Genomic DNA, 21,819 nt, shown 5'->3' with positions numbered 1-21,819 from the left:
TAATATCTTGTTTTAAGAACAGGAACAACTGCAGTTTTGAAAGATGCAGATAATGCTTGTCCTTTTTCAAAAAAGTAATAGAATTCCAAATATCTGCTTACTCAAAATTTATCCTAAATTACAATATACTATATTTTCATAATCAAAATTATGATTACTTAAATGCTTACATAAAGTAATGGACTGAATGAGGATCAATAAATTCCATCTAGGCAAAATGGTAACCATTGATGGTTCATCTGTTTAGTTAAACAGTACCCTGTTCTGGAGATGGATAGAAAGCCACTTTAAATATAAGTGTATAGTTTAAAAAAATGTAATCCATAATTGTGACTATTTTTACTTCTCAGCTCCTGATAGTACATTGACTATGAGTGAGTTAGACAAGATAACCAGACCACGCTCCGAGGCCATTACATGGTTAAATCTTCTTTAGAACATCTGAATATCTGAAATAGATATTCAATCCGGCATAAAAATCAATCACAAGATCTTATAAACTACAATCTCTCAATCCATTTAAATGAGTGTGAAAAATCCTAAAATTCTAAAAATAATAATGTGTAATGAAAGTGGAAATCAAGAAAACCTATTAAAGATAAATTGACAAACTAATCTAATCCCCATGTCTAGAAGAACAGCAAAAAATATTTGCTGTATTTTGTTACACAGGAAAAAAAAACATTTTCTGGGACTATGAGTTTCCATTATAAATCTAAAGCAGTAGAATTACTTTTGAATAAACATGCATAGAAGTCAATATATATATTTCAACTGCAATTAAAGAAAATTAACTGAAATATAAATCTGAAAAATCCAGATTACTATGCCTTTTAATTCATGAGGGAATCAGAAAATAACTGCATGACATTATTTATGATATCATCTCAAAAGAATTAAAAACTGTTATGTAACTTATTCATATATAATTTGTTGTCTTATCGGTACAGAAAAATACATTCTTGGGACCAATGCCCCTTTTTTCAAATATTTGCTTTAAAGCAAAATTCAAAAGAACTAAATTCAAAAGAAAATTATTGCAACGGTCTGAAGTAAATTTTCCAAATCACTGGAGATTAACTACTTGTTTTTTTTTTTAAGAAATAGAATAAGGAAGAGGAAAACATTTGTGCAGGCAGAATTAATGTTAGCTGGAGTGAAATAAAAGGAAATTAAAACTGAGAGGGAAAATATCTTAAAAAGGAAGCCAGTAGTAGATCACTAAAAGTTTGTTTTGGCCTATATTGCCGCCTACGAGTTCTTGACCTTGGTGCAGAAAGAGCTATAATCTGAACTACAACTCCTCCACTCTTAAAGACTTTGCAAGTGTGACTCATAGTAAATTTTCATCTTCAAACATGTTTACAGTATCAAAATGCATAATGTAGAAAAGTTCACACTGTAACTTGAATAGAACATACCCAATGAATATTTAAACCCAGCTTTGCTTTCCTCTGCCTGGCCATTTTACACCAATGTAATATTCCCACCAAATGAAGACTATGTTTTAAATTTAATTCAATGAGCTGCTACCTAAATCATGCCTCTATTTTGATGGATCTGGCAGGTTAGGCAAAGAATTACCATTTTGAAAAAAAAAACAGAGTCCCCAGCTACTTCCTCCAATCCTGTCTGATACAGTATGATCCTTACACTAGAACAGTGATGGTTAACCTTTTTGGTGCCAAGTGCTCAAAGCGCGTGCGCATGCAAATGAGCCCCCCAAATGCAATGTGAGCACCCCACCTCTGCACATATTTCCCATCCCCATGTATGCACCCTTCCCCCATGAATGCGCCCTACCCTGCCCCAGGCATGCATGCGCCCCCCCCCCCGCATGCGTGCCTCCCGCTGGCCAGCTGGTCATTGGGTCTCTGCCATGGATGCATGGTGGAGTTGGGCTGGGGCGATGGCTGGCATGCCTAAAGAGAGGGCTCTGTGTGCTACCTGTGGCATACGTGCTGTAGATTCGCCATCACGGCACTAGAATAATGACAGGCTCTCTTTGGACCCCTTACTCATTAGGCAAGGAAACAACAGTAGGCATGACTTGAGGATTGTGACCAATCAGTGTTTGAGAGATATATTTTAGTTTCCAGGAATTGGCAGGTAAAAGTCATTTTAATAAAATAAAAGGAAATAGTGTTTTAGGTATTATTATTTTTTAGGTATTTTATTAAAATTTATAGGCCGCCCTTTTCCCTGAGGGGACTCAGGGCGGCTTACAACCATTAGAGCCAAGGTGGCGCAGTGGTTAAATGCAGCACTGCAGGCTACTGCTAGATCAGCAGGTCAGCGGTTCAAATCTCACCGGCTCAGGGTTGACTCAGCCTTCCATCCTTCCGAGGTGGGTAAAATGAGGACCCAGATTGTTGGGGGCAATATGCTGACTCTCTGTAAACCGCTTAGAGAGGCCTGATAGGCCTATGAAGCGGTATATAAGTCTACTGCTATTGCTATTGCTATTAGGGAGGGGGTACAATACACAATAAACGATATAAAAACAAAATAAGTAGTAAAAACACAACATGCATTCTACATTCAACACTCGGGTGGGGCAAATTAAGGACTTATCCCCAGGCCTGTTGGGAGAGCCAGGTCTTGAGGGCTGCGTGGAAGGCCTGGATGGTGGTGAGGGTGCGTATCTCGACGGGGAGATCGTTCCACAGGGTCGGAGCTGCAACAGAAAAGGCTCTCCTCCGTGTAGTCGCCAGTCGACATTGACTGGCGGATGGAATTCGGAGGAGGCCCAGTCTGTGCGATCTAATCGGTCGGAGGGAGGTAATCGGCAGAAGGCGGTCTCTCAAGTACCCAGATCCACTACCATGGAGTGCTTTAAAGGTGGTCATCAGTACCCTGAAGCGCACCCGGTGATCAACAGGTAGCCAGTGCAGCTCGCGGAGGATGGGTGTAACGTGGGCGAACCGCGGTGCGCCCACTATCACTCGCGCGGCTGCATTCTGGACTAACTGCAGTCGCCGGATGCACTTCAGGGGCAGCCCCATGTAGAGCACATTGCAGTATTCCAGCCTAGAGATCACAAGGGCTCGAGTGACTATTGTGAGAGCCTCCCGATTCAGGTAGGGTCGTAACTGGCGGACCAGGCGAACCTGGGCAAATGCCCCCCTGGTCACAGCCGACAGGTGATGATCGAGAGTCAGCTGTGGATCCAGGAGGACTCCTAAGTTACGAACCCTATCTGAGGGTATAAAATTTGACCCCCCAGCCTGATAGATGGAACATTAGCCAAATTGTTGGGAGGGAAACACAACAGCCACTCGGTCTTGTCCGGGTTGAGTACCAGTTTGTTAGTGCTCATCCAGTTCCTAACGGCCTCCAGACCCTGGTTCATCACATCCACCGCTTCATTGAGTTGGCACGGGGTGGACAGATACAATTGCGTATCGTCCGCATATTGATGGTATTTTATCCCGTGCCTCCGAATGATCTCGCCCAGCGGTTTCATGTATATGTTAAATAGTAGGGGGGATAAGACCGAACCCTGCAGCACCCCATATTTTAGGGGCCTCAGGGACGATCTCTGCCCCCCTACCAACACCGACTGCGACCTGTCCGAGAGGTAGGAGGAGAACCACTGCAAAACAGTGCCTCCCACCCCCACCTCCCGCAGTCGTCGTGTTAATAAGAAGTCATTGTATTTTCAGCTGGGTCTGCACCCTTGTTTAATTTCCTTGAAAATCTAGTGGACTAGATTTTTGAAATATTAGAAAAATGGCTGACTTTCTCTCATATCTATCTGGGTTAATAAATCAACTAAGCACACTCAACTTTTATTGATCTGTCAAGCATATTGTGCAAATTCAATTATGGTTTCACAAGGCATCTTATCAATTCTACTAATTTACAGTGTTGTTCTTTCATTTACATATGTAAGAAAGAAGTTACCATGGACATTACCCCGCCCCCTGCTGTCTCACTGTAACAAGAGAGGCTACATCTGTTTCAGTTCTAATCACTTTAATGAGTGATAGTATATTTGTCTAAAACAGCAATCTTAAGGATATAAATGTTTGGTCATTCAGCAAGGCAGAAAAGTTTTGAATTATTAATGAACTTACAACAGAGATCACCACTGCTAAAGAACAAGCAGGGAAAGGTCTGTCTCATTTCATAATAATATTTGGCAATAGCAACAATTTATCCATAGTACTTCTACTATATGTTCATTCCACACTCAAAGACAAAAAACAAACAGATGTCTTCAGGGACAAAGATCAGAGAAAAAAGAGAGGAAATTATCCAATGTTGCTTCAATTTTATATATCTCATTCCTAGATATTTTTATTTAACATTGGATTCTAATGACTAATAAACAAGCTTTTCAAGTGAGATTAAGGAACATATACGTGGAAAGTTAAGATGTTCAAAAAAAAACTTTAGAGACTTAAATAAAGCCTTCTTGTTCCTGCAAGAACGGCTGTGCCGACTAAAGCCTCTTTTTCAAATTACAGAAAGTAACAATTTTATTGTGTCAGCAATAATTCTACAATGGTATGCAGTGTGTCTTGTTCTGCGCATCATACTTTAAAGAATCAATCAAGCAAACAGAAACAAATGCAGACATGGACAACAAGAAGGATTGAACCTTATAAACAAAGTCCAAGAATAGAAATCGAGATGGATATGATAGATAACAGAAAAACAGAGCTGGAAGGGACATTGGAGGTCTTCTAGTCCAACCTCCTGGTCAAGCAGAACTCTATACCATTTCAGACAAATGGCTTTCCAATCTCTTCTTAAAAACCTCCAGTGTTGGAGCACCCACAACTTCTGGAGGCAAGTCCTTCCACTAATTAATTGTTCAAACTGTCAGGAAATTTATCCTTAATTCTAGGTTGATACTGTCTGACCTTGGAATGAAACCCATCCCCCATCCCACAAAGTACACAGAGGACTGAAAAAGAGGGGAGGAAGAAGCCCTTTTCATTCTGCTGATATAATAAATTATAAAAGCAAGAATTACCCCTCCATTCAATGCATTTACTGTTTGACAAAATACAAGACAACAGATTCTCCAAAAGAAATCATACAATCTAAAAACTGATGTGGAGAAAGCAATAGAGAAGAGGCTAAATGAAAGAAGAGGTAAGTAGAGTAGCAATCTAGAAGGTTTATTTTGTAGTTGCATTGGCCTATGCTTAGTTAGACATATTGTACAGATTGTATAATATCCAATAATATCATTGTATAAAAAGGGAAACAACTGCTATTTAACCACCACTTTAAAATATCCGGTAGCATACAAAGCCCCTTCTAATGTATCTGAAAGCAAGAGCATCTTCTTTGACATGTAAATTTAAGGTGTGATGAAGTAATCCCATTAAAAAAATAAACCTAAAGGTTGGAAAATGGTCAGCAATCAATGCAGATTTTCAGTGCACAATAACAATCAATTATAATAATGTAATCAAGCCAAGGCACAGATAACTTCTACCTGATCCCATCTGCTCAGTAATGCCTACAGTAGGCACAGTCTTTGTCAATGCAATCTAGAAAAATCAATACTATTGGCTGAGTTCCAATATTTCCAGCATGCTCACTGGCATCAAAATCAAGACTTTGTATTTGAATTTACTTTTGTGTTGTAATTTTTTTTAATTTGTTAATTTATAGATAGTTTTTTTATCCCTTTACATTAACTATAGAGGAGTAAGTTATATTAAAGGAGTTTCTCATATTCAACAATATAAGGTAGAAAGAAAGAAAGGTGGAATCTTCAAAGTTCCCATTATCTTCTGCCAGGGGCAAAAGTGAACAAAGAAAATCGAGCATAACTACATTGGGATATAACTGCAAGAAAATGGTGGGGAAGCAAGATACATATCTCTTGAAGGAATACGCTCGAAGTCAGAGTAGATATTTAAGGGAAATTGTGGCATGATCAGAGAGAGATAAATGCATTTGGCAACTGAATGCTATAAAAGTAATAAAATAAATAAAATAAAATAAATGAGACAATAATAAACTTTTTCATAGAATAGCTTATAGTCGGGGATGGATCAATATTCCTTCCTGAAAGGCAATGTGAAAAGACATCTTAATAGTCTTGAGAGATATGGAACTGATGGTGAGAAAGGCAATTTTGTCTTTTGTTCAGAATCTTTAGGGAGAGTTAGAGCAGATCAATGGAAGAAACTGGCATTTTGAGCATAAATGTAAATGAAGACTCAATCATCCAAGCCAAAAGCATCCAAAAATAATTAAATTGTGGCAACTGAAACAAAGTTCATTAAACTAAGATGTTTCATTACACATCCAAGTAACTTCTTCAGTCAAAATGAAAAATTTAAGTTAAACTTAGAGGCAGAATTGTTGGAATGTCGAGTATAAGACGCATCAAGATTTCGAAGAGGAAAACAAGAAAGAAAATTAGTTTCTGCCCTCCCTGGGCCCCAGGAGCACTCTGCAGGCCTCCCAAACCCTCTGCACACCCTATTTTTGTGAAAAATGAGCCTGTTTTTGGCCTCCCAAACCCCCCAATGCAGCCCAACCCCCCCCCAATGCAGCCCATTTTGGCCCTCCCCAGCCCCCAGAAGCACTCTGTAGGCTTCTCAAACTCTCTGCACACCCTGTTTTTGCAAAAAAGAGACACGTGGGGTGGGGTTTGGGGAGGTCAAAAATGGCTGTATTTGGTGTATAAGACGCACCAACATTTCCACCCTCTTTTCGAGGAGGGGAGTGCATCTTATATTCCAAAAAATACGGTAATCTTTTGGGGCATTTTTGGCCTGAATGATTGAGTCTTCATTTACATTTGCAATACATTTTAGAGAGAAACCCCCACAATTGTTATGGCAAGAGTTGGTGCATCTGATTCTCTGCCTAACTTTTTTTTTTATTTTGACTGAAGAAGTTACTTGGATGAGTAAAGAAACCTCTCACAAGTTTAATGAACTTTGGTCTGGTTGCTATGATTTTACCTTCTTGGATGGTATTTTGAGCATTTTTACAATATAATCCAGCACCCTGTTCTAATCTATACAGTTTTATTTGCACATTCAATTTTATTGACGAGTCCTTTGTAGTAATCTGTATAAACTGAAAAATTATCCTGTTTTTTTATTTGAATTTAAATCAAAAAGGAAAGCATTCAGAAAAATAATCCAAAATTTTATTGTATCATAGTCTAGCATCATTATCTTTAGAAATCTATATTATGAAATTATTGAAGTTGTAACTTCAAGTCAGTAAGCACTATGGAGGTTCAACAGTTACTGGAAAGTCAGTTATTTAAGGTCTGTACATTGAAAAAAATAATTCTCATTCATTCAATCAGGATTCTGGGACATCAGTGCCTTTTGAAGTTCTTACTTTGCAATGAAGGAAACAAATACTTAAAGAAATAACACTAAAAGCTAAGATTTGAAGAGTTCCAATTGGAGCCCAGATTGCCAAAATGTATACAAGATACATAATTCAGCTTTATCAGAAGTCTGACATTGGGACTTGAAGATTAGAATTTTATTTCTACAAACTAAGGTTTAAAATAGGAGAAATTTAAAATAGAAAGACACAGAAGAGTACAGTAAATGTCAAAAATGTAACTTTTTTATGACTGGTTGGTAGCAGTATATTTTTGCAGCAAATCAGACTAAGGAAACATGTTTGTATCAGCTTCTAAATTATAGACTTAAGAAATTTTAAGTCTGGTTATATGTGTTGCTGAGCAGATAAGAGAAGCAGCTAAATATACCGCAGAATCAATGTTCTGTCAACCCACAGATTAAATAGGGATTACAGATTATAATTCTATTGCTAATACGTAGAAAAAAAATCAGTAAATCCTCACAAGTTTTTTTACAATGGGTTATAATTAGATAGAAAAGCCAGATTTATTTCTGTACAACACTTCTTAAGGCGTAAACATTTTGTTATCTTCACCACACCATTAGAATAACAATACCATAATATTCAGATAATAAACATGTAGGAGATAAATTTCACTGAGCTCAGGGAATTTACCAAATTGTAGGATCTTTTCAATCACCATATTAAACCTCTGGAACAACTTTTCAAGGGAGCCATTTGTGCTTAGCAACCTTGTGGGAATTGGTGAAATAATTTATTTTCACATATAATATTGCTTTTTAAAAAATAAATTATGTTTAAAATGTTATTATGTTTCTCTGCTATTTCTCTTTATCTTCAGCTATACTATCTATAAGTTTGTAACTGTTGGCTGTTTTAAACGAAGTTTTAAAGATTATAAATAGAAATTTTAAAAAACTAATGCAGTCTTAAAAAATATATGACTAAAAAAGTAAACGTAACTGTAGTGACCACCTTAAACCTTTATGGAGAAAAGGGGAGTATACATATTTTAGAATGAATGCATGAATACATTAAAAGGTTCCAGTTACGATTGGAGAAGTTTGCAAAGCCAGCTGCTAAGAAATAGTAATATGCAGGAAGATATATCTATAAATGAACCAACATTAATTAAAATAAGATAAATCTTTGCTTGGACAAAATGAGGTTCCAGCAAGTAAAAGTCTATTTTAAAGATCATTTAATGAGCAGAGCAGAGACTTCCTGTGCTGGGAGACACAGTTCCCATTATTCTCAGTTCACATGGTGGCGATTAGGAATTGCAACAATTGAAATGCATCTGGAGGATGCCATTTTGGGGAAGGTGGAATTTGACAAGGCCAGATCTTTGCCTAAATAACATCTTTTCCCAGTCTATCTGTTGCAGCGTTGCGTTTAGCACCAAGCTGTAGATGCTGGGGAAACTAGTTTATTCCACAGCTGACCACTGATAACTCTACAGCTCAGCTGTTTCTCATTAAGTTTAATGAAGCAAAGTCCAGTGCGACCTTGGATCTGCCTGCAAATTCCTAAACAGTCATTTTGATCTCAGGTTTTTTGTGCTCTTATCTTCTTTTGGGGTCTCACTTGCTTGTCCTTGATTATAATAGGACAAGGAATTGCCTCCCTTTGGCCTGATATTCAGCTTTGTGCACAGGATCATTTAATTCAGACTTACTTCTGATAAGATATAAAGTTCTGAATCTAACTTTTGGACTCTCATCCTTTTTCCCCATCATTTATTATTTGTAACCATTTTCCCGATTAAAGGTTTTAAAGAACTTAAAAGCTTGACGCGGACCATGCTTGATCTAAAGATACTATGAAAATGTTGACAGGGTTATTAAAATACCAAATACACATCTAATAGATCCATTGTCAAGTCCAGATCTACACATACCTTAGGGCTTTGCCTCAACATATTTGTTCTCTTCTTTGTTGATATCTCCATACGAATAAGGTTGATTGATTAATTTTTTTATGCTTGGCATCACTATAGTTCAGGAAGAGTAGGCTTTGAGAACAGGAGAGATGCTGACTTTTTTGCTATTTGTTAGTCAGCACAACTATACAGCCAGGCATACTCTTCTACAGTACAATTAAGTCCTGTTGCAGCTTTCCCACCTAGGATGTACCAATGTGCTTACAGCTATAACTTCTATGCTGACTAGGAATTCTGGGAAGTACAGTCCCCATTCTTATGGAGGGCATCTGCCTATAAAACTATGTTTTATAGTTCCTCTTTGAAGAGCTCCCCTTTGTTTGGGGCATAATATTTCTCAGCAGCTTCCGAGACATAGGATTGTTCCAAGTTCACCAAAAGTTGAAGAATAGGTGGGGGAAAGGGGAGGGGGAGAAGATAATTTAGTTCTGGCTGGTAAGCAAGCTCAAAATAAATGAAAAGCTGCCCCCGCTCTTTCCACCATGGTCTTATCCAACAAAACAGCAAAGGCTGCTGGCCCCAAGGACGGACTAACAAACCACTGCTGCTTTTTTTTAACTGTCTGAGGATCAAATACTAAAGCTCATTGAAGATAGAAGCTAACTGCTTGATAGCTTCAGTTTGGTAGATAGACACGCAATGAATAGTCTTCTCAATCATATTCTCAGCCGCAGTTGCCATCACTCTCTTTAGAATTCACCTTAAAGACCCAGGTAGTTATAGGAGAGTAGATGCACCCCACAACTCTCTGATATAAACTCTGAAATGTGTGCTTTCAGGAATGTGCTGGGCCCAGTCCAAAAGAGGAAAGAATGGTGCATTCTGAACTAGCAACCTACAAACTTAAAATAGTAACGTTCTCTTGTCTCACAGTTGGTAAGAACTGCAGGAAGAGGCCATTTGTCCTGATTAATTTTAAAACTCAAGAATTCTGGGACTTTTTTTTTCTCCTGCCTTTAACACTTTTTAAGTACCTCTATTTCTTTCTGTCCTTCTGTATTAGTGGAAAGGAAGACACCCGATTGTTCCCTTTCTCCCATATGTCAGGAGATGGGCTTTTGCCACTGGCTAGAATGAAGAAAAATGAAGGAACTACGTGGTCAGTCCTCCAGCTCACTAATTGGCCATTGAATGTATTCTGTAACTTTCTATCACACTTCCATCACTAATACTTTTCTCTTAAACCAGATTAGTCTCATGTGTTTCAGTGCAGACCAGGATGATATATTGCAAACACTTAAAGAGTGAATACACTGGAAAAAATCATTCTCTCTTTCAAAAAGTCACATGTTTGTACCAGAGTACAAGAGCAGATTTGAAAAGAAGAATTGAGTAGAATGGCAAAAAAAAAAACCTCATCTATTTTTGGCAATCATTCCACTGGGAAAGTTTTTAAAAAATGAATATTGTGCAGATTTTCAGCCTTTGTTAATGATAAAAGTTGACACCAAAGAGAACTGTTCATGGGGACAGTAAAGTTTGCAATGAAGTTCTCCAGCCTAGTGCCCTGCAGGGATTAGGACTCTAAAGTCCATCATTTCTTGCCTATATTGCAACTGGTAGTTATTCAGAAAAAAATCAAGTCCTATTTATGTTTGGATACCACATCTCTTTTTCTTAGTTTCCTCTATTAGTCTGATGGGATTAATAATATTTGGTTATAGTCAGGAGGACAACCTGGAGGGACAAAGAAGACTCCTTTAATAAGCCAGTTATATCATGATCATTCTCCCACCCCAGTGTTGATTTTCTTTCTTTCTTTCTTTCTTTCTTTCTTTCTTTCTTTCTTTCTTTCTTTCTTTCTTTCTTTCCTTCTTTCTTACTTACCTACTTACTTTCTTTCTTTTTCTTTCTTTCTTTCTTTCTCTCTCTCTTTCTTTCTTTCTCTCTCTCTCTCTTTCCTTTTCCTCAAAGAGAACTAAAGGTAGTGACATGGTAAGCTCTTTGTCCTATTCTCAGAGTTAGAATAAAGCCAAGTGGAAGGAAGGAGGAAGAAGAGAAAAAGGAGCTCTTTACTTCAGCAAGGTCAACCCCAAAAACTGATTTGGAGGCAAAAGAAGATGGAGGATACAGTAATCTACAGTGATCTATTTCAAGCTATTTCAAGCTCTTCTATTTGCGCATGTGCGAGGCAAATGGCCGCTGTCTTCTTCTCTCCGGTCTGGGTGAGCGGAAAACACCTAAAAAATACTAACAACCCGGCTCGAGACTATGCAGGAGGGAGCCCCAGCGAGAGAGCGACATTTGGGGTACCTGGACCATCGTTTGTTTGGGGAGTTGTCGCGACGGGGCGGCCTCTGGACCAGGAAGTCACCCGCAGCATTTCTGAGAGCGTTCGGCGGCATAAACCAGGATCGTGGCGGCGGCGCGTTGGCGGCGCCGTCTTTGGAGGCTTCTTTTTACAACCTTAGCCCCGTTCCCTCCGTCGACTACGAGGAGCCTTGGAAGGTGCTTAGCAGCTGTGACTCTAATTCTGGGGAGGTGGTAGGTGATTTGAAACGGCGCTGGACGAAGCTGGGCAGTCGGCTTGCTTGCTGCGACCGCTGCCTCTTTAAGCGCCCCCCCCCCTGTTCTATCGGCTCTACTGGCTTGCGAAACGCGGCGCCCCCGGCTCCTTTTAACAAGCTTTGTTTGCTCTCCTATGCTACACGAACTTCAGACTATCCCAGAGAAGGGGCTGGCTTGGCAGAATATTGGGCGAGGTTGGGGAGTTGTTTGTGCTGTCTCCGTGACCCCTCTTGGACGCCCCCCCCTTCGCCCCATTTGAACTGGCCTTCCCCTTGGTGTAGCTTGTCCTGTGTGACTTTTCCACGGCTTCGGGGCCTCTCTGCCACCTGGCCCCCTTTATTTATAGTAGCTGGATGCCTGGACTTGCAATCTGGTCACCTTGTGGGTTTATTATCATCTATGGAGGCCCAGAGACGTTATCTCAGCCCTTTCAGAGGAAACCCTTCTGGCTTAGGGCACAGTTTCTGGGACGTGGAGGAAGGGAGAGGGACAGAATACCCCTCTCTGGACTGCTCCCCCCCATTGAACTGCTCCCCCCCATTGAACTCAATGAACTCTTGCCAGAACTCCCACCGGACTTGTAGAGGAGAAGACTAAGACAATTAAGACCTTATACAAGCCTTATACGCTTTTTGCACATTGCGCAATTTTTAATTTTTAATTTTTAATTTAAAATTTTTATTTTAAATTGGTATGATGAGTGTATGTGATTGCATGTGACTGAGTGAAAGCGCCCACTTTTATTACCCTATATTGTTGTATTCGTGTGTTTTAATTATCACGTGGGGACTGTTTGAGTGAACGAATGAGTGTGTCTGATTCGGAGGGCCTGATCGGGAATGCGGGAACTGTAGGTGTGGTTGGGGGAACCACGGACACGGGAGTGGGTCGGAGCATTACGGTCATAACGGGGAGGGGCAGATATGGCGGGGACTTTAGGGCTGGCCATTACCGGGGAAGGAGGGTTCGCTATGTTACAGCGATCCCTCCTTCCGGCCCTATAGGTCCCACTCCGAGGCCAGATGGCGCGAGTAGTCAGGACCCTGGTCTCCGGCTGTTGTCGCTAAATGCCAGGTCTGTTGTTCACAAGGCTCCCCTCGTCCGGGACTTAATTTTAGACGAGGGGGCAGACCTGGCATGTATTACTGAAACCTGGCTGGGCCCGGAGGGAGGAGTCCCCCTCGTAGAGATGTGCCCAGAAGGATTTCAGGTGCTTCATCAGCCGAGAGCTCAGGGAAGGGGTGGGGGTGTGGCTATCGTTATTCGGGAGTCTTTGGTTCCTCGTAGGATCCCTGCTCCGGAGCTTGTCGGGTGTGAGTGCCTGCTGGTGAGGTTGGACCTTAAGGGTCAAGTGGGTCTGCTGCTAACGTACCTGCCTCCCAACAGCGTTGCAGCAGCCCTCCCCTCGCTCCTCGAGTTGGTAGCCGAGCTGGCAGTTGAGTTCCCCAGGCTTATGGTCCTGGGGGATTTCAATTTGCCTACGCTCGGTGAACACTCGGATGGGGCGCAGGAGTTCATGGCCTCCATGACAGCCATGGGCTTGACCCAGATAATTCAGGGCCCAACCCACTCTGCGGGTCACACGCTCGACCTCGTATTCCTCTCGGAGCAGTGGACTTGTGATCTTGGTCTGAGGGGTAATGAGATCATACCCCTGTCGTGGTCAGACCACTGCCTACTGAGGCTTGACTTCCGAAGACCAAACCCCCACTGTAGGGAGGAGGAACCGACCAAGTGGTTCCGCCCCAGGCGACTTATGGACCCTTTGAGGTTCCAGACGGAGCTTGGGGTTATTCCTGATACTCTCGCCCACAGTCCGGTAGAGACTCTGGCTGCCGCCTGGCATTCGGCAGCATCGGAGACCCTCGACCGGATTGCGCCACTACGGCCCCTCCGAGGCGGCGGATCCCGGAGGCCTCCTTGGTTCACCGAGGAGCTCCGGGAGAGGAAGCGCCGGAGGAGACGCCTAGAGCACTTGTGGAGGTCCGATAAATCCGAACCGAACCGAGCACTCTTAACAACCTGCACCAAGGATTACATCAGGGCACTTAGGGCAGCAAAGAGATCTTATATTGCCACCTTGGTTGCGTCCGCCGAGTCTCGTCCAGCCGCCCTGTTTAGGATAACCCGCTCCCTCTTAAATAAGAGGGATACGGGGGACCCCTTGCAGGGTAGGGCTGAGGATTATGCCCAGTTCTTGGCGGACAAAGTTGCTCGGTTTCGGTCGGATTTGGACTCCACCTTTGCAGAGCCAGCCGAGGCACGAGAGGACGAGTTGGTTGACCATCGCTGGGTTGAGTTTCAGGATGTTACTTCTGGGGACGTGGACAAGGCCATGAGGGCTGTGAGTGCCTCCACCTGTGTACTGGACCCGTGTCCCTCCTGGCTGGTTGCTAACAGCGGGGAGGTGACACGGGGCTGGATCCAAGCGGTTATTACCGCCTCACTTCGGGAGGGGCACTTCCCCGCCGCACTTAAAACGGCGGTGGTGAGACCCCTCCTGAAGAAACCATCTTTGGATCCAGCCATACTTAACAACTATCGTCCAGTCTCCAACCTCCCCTTCATTGGGAAGGTTGTTGAGAAGGTGGTGGCCTACCAGCTCCAACGGTCCTTGGAGGAAGCCGATTACCTGGACCCCTTCCAGTCCGGCTTCAGACCTGGTTACAGCACAGAAACCGCTTTGGTCGCATTGACCGATGATCTCTGGAGAGCCAGGGATGGAGGCTATGCCTCCATCTTGGTTCTCCTCGACCTCTCAGCGGCTTTCGATACCATCGACCATGGTATCCTTCTGCGACGACTGCGGGAGGTGGGGGTGGGAGGCACCGTTTTACGGTGGTTCTCCTCCTACCTCTCGGACAGGTCGCAGTCGGTGTTGGTCGGGGGTCAGAGATCGACCACGAGGCCCCTATCATATGGGGTGCCGCAGGGGTCGGTCCTGTCCCCCGTACTATTTAACATCTACATGAAACCGCTGGGCGAGATCATTCGGAGGCACGGGATAAGATACCACCAATACGCGGACGATACGCAGCTGTATCTGTCCGCCCCGTGCCAACTCAATGAAGCGGTGGACGTGATGAACCGGGGTCTTGAAGCCGTTAGGGACTGGATGCGGGCTAACAAGCTTGTACTCAACCCAGAAAAGACCGAGTGGCTGTTGTGTTTCCCTCCCAAAAATTTGGCTAGTGTACCAACGATCAGGCTGGGGGGTCAAAATTTACACCCCTCAGACAGGGTTCGCAACTTGGGAGTCCTCCTGGATCCACAGCTGACTTTTGATCACCACCTGTCGGCTGTGACCAGGGGGGCATTTGCCCAGGTTCGCCTGGTGCGCCAGTTGCGACCCTACCTGAATCGGGAGGCTCTCACAACAGTCACTCGCGCCCTCGTGACCTCTAGGCTGGAATACTGCAATGTGCTCTACATGGGGCTGCCCTTGAGGAGCATTCGGCGGCTTCAGCTAGTCCAGAATGCGGCCGCGCGAGTGATCGTGGGTGCACCTCGGTTCGCCCACATAACACCTATCCTCCGCGAGCTGCACTGGCTACCTGTTGGCCTCCGTGTGCACTTCAAGGTGCTTCTTACTACCTATAAAGCCCTTCATGGTAGTGGATCTGCGTACTTGGGAGACCGCCTTCTGCCAATTACCTCCTCTCGACCCATAAGATCCCACAGATTAGGCCTCCTCCGAGTGCCATCTGCCAGCCAGTGTCGGCTGGCAACTACGCGGAGGAGAGCCTTTTCTGTAGCAGCTCCGACCCTCTGGAACGATCTCCCCGTGGAGATTCGTACCCTCACCACCCTTCAGACCTTCCGCACAGCCCTCAAGATCTGGCTATCCCGCCAGGCCTGGGGGTAAAGACCATAGTTTGCCCCCGCCCGAATATTGAATGAATGTTGTTTGATCTTAGTTATATATTGTATTTTTATGTTATTGTATGTCTTCCCCTCCCATAAGTTGTTAGCCGCCCTGAGTCCCCTCAGGGAAAAGGGCGGCCTATAAATAAACGCAACCTACAACCTACAACCGTAATGATTCTCACCTGTTGTAAGGGTTTCTCAGGAGAAGAGCCTGGCTGCTGGAGCAACTGTCTGTAGGAGTGTGGCAGCCGTACACTGGGGGAGGCACCGAATACTGTTGGTCCCCTGCAGACAAACCATTAAAAAAAATCAGAATCCCATTGCATGATTGATTAATGTTGGGGTGGGGAGGTAGTGTTCTCTAGCCACTTTCAAGCTGCCTTTTAAAAGGTGGTCAGCTGGAGCAAGGAGTTCTTCACTAGACTATCAAATCTTTATTTCAGTTGTAGCATTCATTTGTGGGGATAATAAAAAGTTTGACTAAACGTTAATAGGTGATTGGAGGGCCGTCTGATGAGTGAGCCTTGTTTCAGATTTCAGTCCATTTTTGTATTATTATTTCCCCAAGCACTTGTTTCCTGTTTTTAATATGGGGAAAGGGATATTGGCAACCAATTTTGTAAAGCTGCAGTTTTTCCTTTGTAAGAAATCCTGAGCACCAAGCATAGCAAATGCACCATATTCCCCATGGCTGGGTTTCCACAACACACTGAATAATAAATGGCCATGTTTTACTTGGTGCGCTATGCGAACACAGCCATCCCCAGTATAGTTAGGCCGTGGCTCAAAGCCTCCTGCAAACCAAAAAACTCCTTTAACTGAATGTGTGAGCGAACCTACCTTTGAAGTCCCATTTGCTTTTGATAGTACTTGAAACTGATGCTGAATCTTTAGATCTGTGCCCAAATGATTTAGCATTCACATGGGAAATAACATTATTTTACTGCCTTAAGGCAGAAAGGCGGGAGCATAAATATAATTATAATAAAGTAGCAATGTCAAAACCGACAAGATTCTGACATAATTATGAGTTTTCTAGATCTACACTTTAGAAACTCTAAATACTTTTTGTAGATATTGTTGATTTCTTTGAAATGTACTTACTGGGCTCAGTCTTAAGTAGGTTCACCCAGTGGTAAAGAGAAGGACACAAAAGATTACTATTAGGTAAGTGGGTTGCAAAGTTTAGAATTCAATGGTAGGCATCTTAGTTCTGGGTAGACAAGAGCTCATTTGCACTGGTTTAATTTAATCCAGTCTTCCTTTCCCACTGATGTCCTACAGATATATTGAACAACTATTCCTGCCATCCTCAGCCAATCTTTATCAATACTGACTAGAAATTCTGGGAGCCAAAAGCCCCAATAGAAAACCTGGAGGGGGGGTTGAGGAAAATTGGACTCATCTGTGGATGAAGAATTACTAACACAACTCCACGGGTTGTATTTGACTATCATTGGTTTATGATGGAGCGAAGTGTCTTCAGTGTCAGTGAAGTTACTCTGCTGGCTCGTTTGGGGGGTTGGGGAGCAGTGTTACAATATTCCCACAGAGATTTGTAATTCTTACACTTTTATTGACATCCGCCCCCAGCTTCCCAATTATCCAACTGCTCTTTGCCATTAGGATGAACCAGATTAGGCACACAGACACACCAAATCCTCTCAATTGTTAGTACAGGCACAGCCACAGTATCAAAGAGGATGGATGTGTCTGTAACAAACAACTTCCCTCTCTCCCACTGGATCGGTTCTTCTTCTCTTCTTCGCACAGATGCTTTCCGCTACCATTACCTAAAGGCGTCTGTTGGCCGATGGGGTCCTCGTGCTTGAAGGAGTGGTTTGTAAACTGCGCCCCAGGGTGAGAGGGAGTATGGCCGTAACTTGGAGCTCCATCAAACGCCACTGTGCCGTAACCTGCCAAGAAAACAACAGGGTCAGAATCAGGGGCTGAACCGCCTGGCCTTGAACTTTCTTCCTGCAAGAACGTCCCTCCAAGACAAGCAGGAGGCGAAAAGCTGCCAGAAATAGGAAGCCTCTGCTCTGTACAGCAGCAGATGGCTTCTTTCTGCAAGAGAGAGGGCCAAAACCATGAACTCAGAGTCACCCAAACGGAGAAGGAAGGAAGGGACCCTCTCCGCTCTGCGTGGACGGCAGGGTTCTCATTGAATCCAGGGCAGTCTTGTTTTCCTGCAGTGCCTCCTACCTTTACATCCAGCTCAGCCTGGGCAAAGAGGCTGTTGCTGCCCATTAAAAAGATAAAAAGTGGATTATAGATGTCCATTCAAAGCAGAGAGCAAGCCACGCGTCTTCAACCATCAGCCGTGAAGTCAAAATTCATATAAGGGTAAAAAAATAACTTTTATTTAAAGACTAATAAATAAACTACACCAACCCGAGATGGTAGGGAAAAGTTTTCCAGTTCTCCAAAACTCTTCATCCAGCGGTGAAAAGTTCTGGGGACGTCGAAAACACCATTTTCTAATTGGTCCCAATGAAAGTATTACTCAAAGCGTGGAATTGGGGTTTGTATGAGTATCTCTGCCTTCCTTGGATAAAGTGATGACAGCTGCAGAAACTGCTGGATCCAGAGCATATAGAATATAGAATAGAGTTCTTTATTGGCCAAGTGTGATTGGACACACAAGGAATTTGTCTGGTGCACATTAGATGTTGATTCCAGTGTTTAAAACTTTTGGTGCCTGCAAGAGTTGGGAGCAACAAGTCTCAAAGGACTTTCCCAGTTTCGGAATCCACGCGGGGGTTGACTAACTTTTAAAACCCCGTGCCAGCCGTCTCTCCCCCCCCCCCCCATTGAGCAACGTTTTCATTAATAGTACCCCACCTACAAGAGATTTTTTTTAAAAAAACCAATCTGCTGAACAAACTTGCCTGCCATTCCACATGTTAAAGTTACCCTTTAATCTCGTTCTCGCTGGCTTCTCGCTTGTTTTGTAAGATTAACTTTCTGAAGAGCCTGCCACAAAGATGGCAGCCCATTAAATGAAAAAAATAACCTCCTACTTTAGCCGAAAATTACCCGCTCAAATAATAATAATAAACAGCTTATTTTAAAAAGAAAAAGAAAGGAGCGAATTCAGATGGAGGGAGAAAAAAATCGCCTATCGTGACCTCAAGGTGAGACCGAATCGTAAATCAGGCGTTTAGACACCAACTTTCATTAATTACGTGGAGCCAGTTAAACAACTTCGGCTAAAAAGTAATTACGAAGTAATATTATCTTTAAGGCTTCTCAGCGCATCAGCATTTGCCCTAAGACCGTGAAATGTTTAGCGTAGTCCTTACGAAATCTTCCCTTGCTTTCCCAATGCCGCACCAAACCGCTTGTTTTAAAGTAAATAATCGCTTTATGGGAGCTTCGCTTCCGGGACGTTTAGTTAGAACTTCGCAGTTACGTTTAAACTCGCGACTCTTTAGAGAACAGGGTTTGTACAATACCAACGTTGCTTTTCAAGAGGAACAATAAGTCGTAACTTTGCTGGAGATATTTTTTTTAAAAAACAGCAGCATATGTTTTTTTCCCCTGCAGCAATCCTACAACCTGCTTTTGCGGACAAACCCCCACTATCCAAAAAGCCGTTTAGGTGCTTAGAAAAAGAGATAGGATTTTGCACAGAACCGCGAACGGATTGTGACAAAACTGAAGAAATAGGAGAGAAATTGGGGGTGGGGGGAGGAATTGAGGATCCCTCCCATAAATATATCTCTGAATACCCAGGAAATGCAATTTAGCTCACCAGCTACTCAAGACTAAAGAAGACCTTGCTAAAAGACGTAGTAGACTTGCGCTCCTTAATTCATCATCTGCCCGTTCAGTTCAAACGTCCCCTCTTCTTCCTCTTGCTAATATGTTACTAGCCCTAGTACTCTCATCTTGAGGACGCAAATTTCTTACTTCGGACTTTTCTAGATGAACCAAAACTTGTGGAGAAAAAACCCGCGCAGATATTTTAATGGGCGACAGCAGGAAAACGTTTCGCTGTCTGCTTTATTCTGGTTTTGTAATCTAGTCTCAGTTTTGGTATGGGGCGACGGTTCTCAGGCGTGGGTTCGGAAATAAAAAGCTATGAATCTTCTCAATTCAGAAACTCGCTTTTCTTTTGTCTTTATTTATTGAGAAATACCGGCGTCTCAAAGTTAACTTCTTTACTTTCAGAGTAAAGCCTCCTGAATTCCATTGTCTGAAATCTCTAAACCGTTTTGCCTACATCACTTTTCCCCAAGTCTGGGCCTCTCCAGATGAATTTCAACACACGGAAGTGAATCCAATCTGCACATTTGTAGATATTTCTAAAAGGAAGAAAATTGAATGTAGGAATCTGCCTGTTTCGATGGGTTTACTTTCCAGGTAAGTTGCTTGGATCGTAATTTTTAATTCTTCTTCCAAAGGTTCCCGGACTCGGGAATTTATGGAGTTTACGGGTTGGTGCAAGCCTGATCCAAAAGCTGGAGATCACCTACTACGTTGTGCAGCTTCATTGGTCCCTAGAATATAGCGGTTTCAAGGCACTTCTGAGGGATCACTCCTTTGTCACCACGCTTCACTCTTTTAAATAGACATTTCACCGTTCAGGTTTCAAGTCAGCACCTCTGATCTTAAGTGTATTTATCCTGACCTTTTTTGGGGAAAACAATTTATTTCAGCCTGCCTGCTCTGTCGTGTTCAGGGGACCCTGCTGTCAAGAAAGTGGGGATCAATCAGCCCTTTTCATCTCTGAACCTCTTCCTTTGCTACAAAACCCGAGCCGCTGTGCCGAAGGGGACTCGTACCTAAGGCTGGGCTGCTGTGACTCAAAACTTTCCAAAGGCCTGGGAGGAAATGGGCTTCAAGCCAGAACAGGTCCGTTCAAAGAAAAAAAAGGCGAATGGGCTACTTTATTTTGGCGTCCGCAGAAGAGAGTCTTTTGAAAAGTTCCAGGTTTTTCTACCTTGCCACCTCCACGGAGTGGAGTTCCCAGTGTATTGACCTGAAGGTAAAGGGGAGAGGGGTGGCTAGAAACACCTTGCCCAGTAGATCGTCGTCGTCCCCTTCCCCTCCCCTCCCTCTTTTCCTCCCACCCGCCGTCTATTTGGCAGGCAACTGGGAGCTGGCGAGGCCTGAGCCTTCAAAGCTGCCGCATGCGCCTGGCGCGTTCTGGTGCTTAAGCGTCCCTTGTCTATTCGGCCGCGATCAGTGATGACAGGCCGATGCCCAACCCCTTCACTCCCAAGCACCAGCTGCGCTCCGAACCGCCTTATCTCAGCTCATAACACACAAAGCCAATGCTTCCCTCCTCCTCCTCCTCCTCTTTGCTCTCCCATCGCTCCTCGAAGCACTGGAGCTCTAGATCCGGAGCTCCTATTTGCCCAGCAGTTCGGCGGCCTTCAAAAGGCTGCCCGGAGCAGAATTGTGGTGTTTTGGCCACATTTTCCGGTGTTGCATGACCCAAAGCTTCAAGAATGCGATAAGAAGGTTGGAGTTCTGAGCCGTCCCCCTGATAGCGAGGTCTCTTTAATTAGGGCTTTATCAGAGGCTGAGCTGATTAAAATGTGCTGAAAATAATTGAAACGTGGACATCTGGCGGAGAAGGCCACTCTTCTGAAAGGGGTGCAATTGTTAGGGGACCCAGCTGCCTGGCGGGGAGGGAGAGGGAGGAGACGGAGACGGGACCAGGAGGCCTAGCAAAAAGTTCAAAGCAGAAGACTTCCTTGTCTCGGAGAAGACTTGGCAAAAACGCCAAGGTAACTTATTTCCCACGGTGGGGAAAAAAAAACACACCCGTCTCCAATGAAACGTTCAAATGTGATAGACTCAAAGCACAGGACCTTTTATTCATTACCCATACTCATCGAGGTCCCCAAATTCTGTCTCTTTTTTCTTATAACAAAGTTGTGTGTGTGAGAGTGCTGTATATGGCACCCGATATTTTCCTTCTCCTCTCCTCCCCTCGCCCATTTTTTGGTTTGGAGTCATCAGAGCATTTTTCACGACTTTTAAAAATTATACATGTTTCTCACCCATTGCTATTTTTCCGAAGTAGCAACTAAAAAACGATCTTTTTCCCGCTTTTTAGGAATCGCAGCCTACTCTAAAGCACTTGTGTTTGGTTAGACCTGTCCACACAACAGGAATCGTTTAGATTTCTCAGTCCATCCGTTTAAAAATCAAGAACA

The 21,819-nt window shown here is 43.3% G+C and overlaps 1 protein-coding gene across 3 annotated transcripts in view; it reads right to left on the bottom strand.

The window, feature by feature from the left end:
* The window catches only part of WT1 (WT1 transcription factor), a 58,631-nt gene that overhangs the window by 32,223 nt on the left and 4,589 nt on the right, over positions 1-21,819 (bottom strand). For all 3 annotated transcript variants that reach the window (XM_014074424.2, XM_014074425.2, XM_014074426.2), the window contains exons 2-3: positions 17,440-17,562; positions 15,829-15,931 (exon numbers count right to left, since the gene is read on the bottom strand). In XM_014074424.2, the coding sequence (XP_013929899.1) occupies positions 15,829-15,931; positions 17,440-17,562 (226 nt within the window). The remainder of the gene's footprint in view (positions 1-15,828; positions 15,932-17,439; positions 17,563-21,819) is intronic.

The sequence above is a fragment of the Thamnophis sirtalis genome, unplaced genomic scaffold (genome assembly GCF_051295495.1).
Source record: "Thamnophis sirtalis isolate CommonGarterSnake01/CBP01778 unplaced genomic scaffold, rThaSir2_p1.2 scaffold_1, whole genome shotgun sequence".
Classification (NCBI taxonomy): domain Eukaryota; kingdom Metazoa; phylum Chordata; class Lepidosauria; order Squamata; family Natricidae; genus Thamnophis; species Thamnophis sirtalis.
Note: the sequence above shows the minus strand (reverse complement) of the source record. Positions and strands in the feature narration are given on the sequence as shown.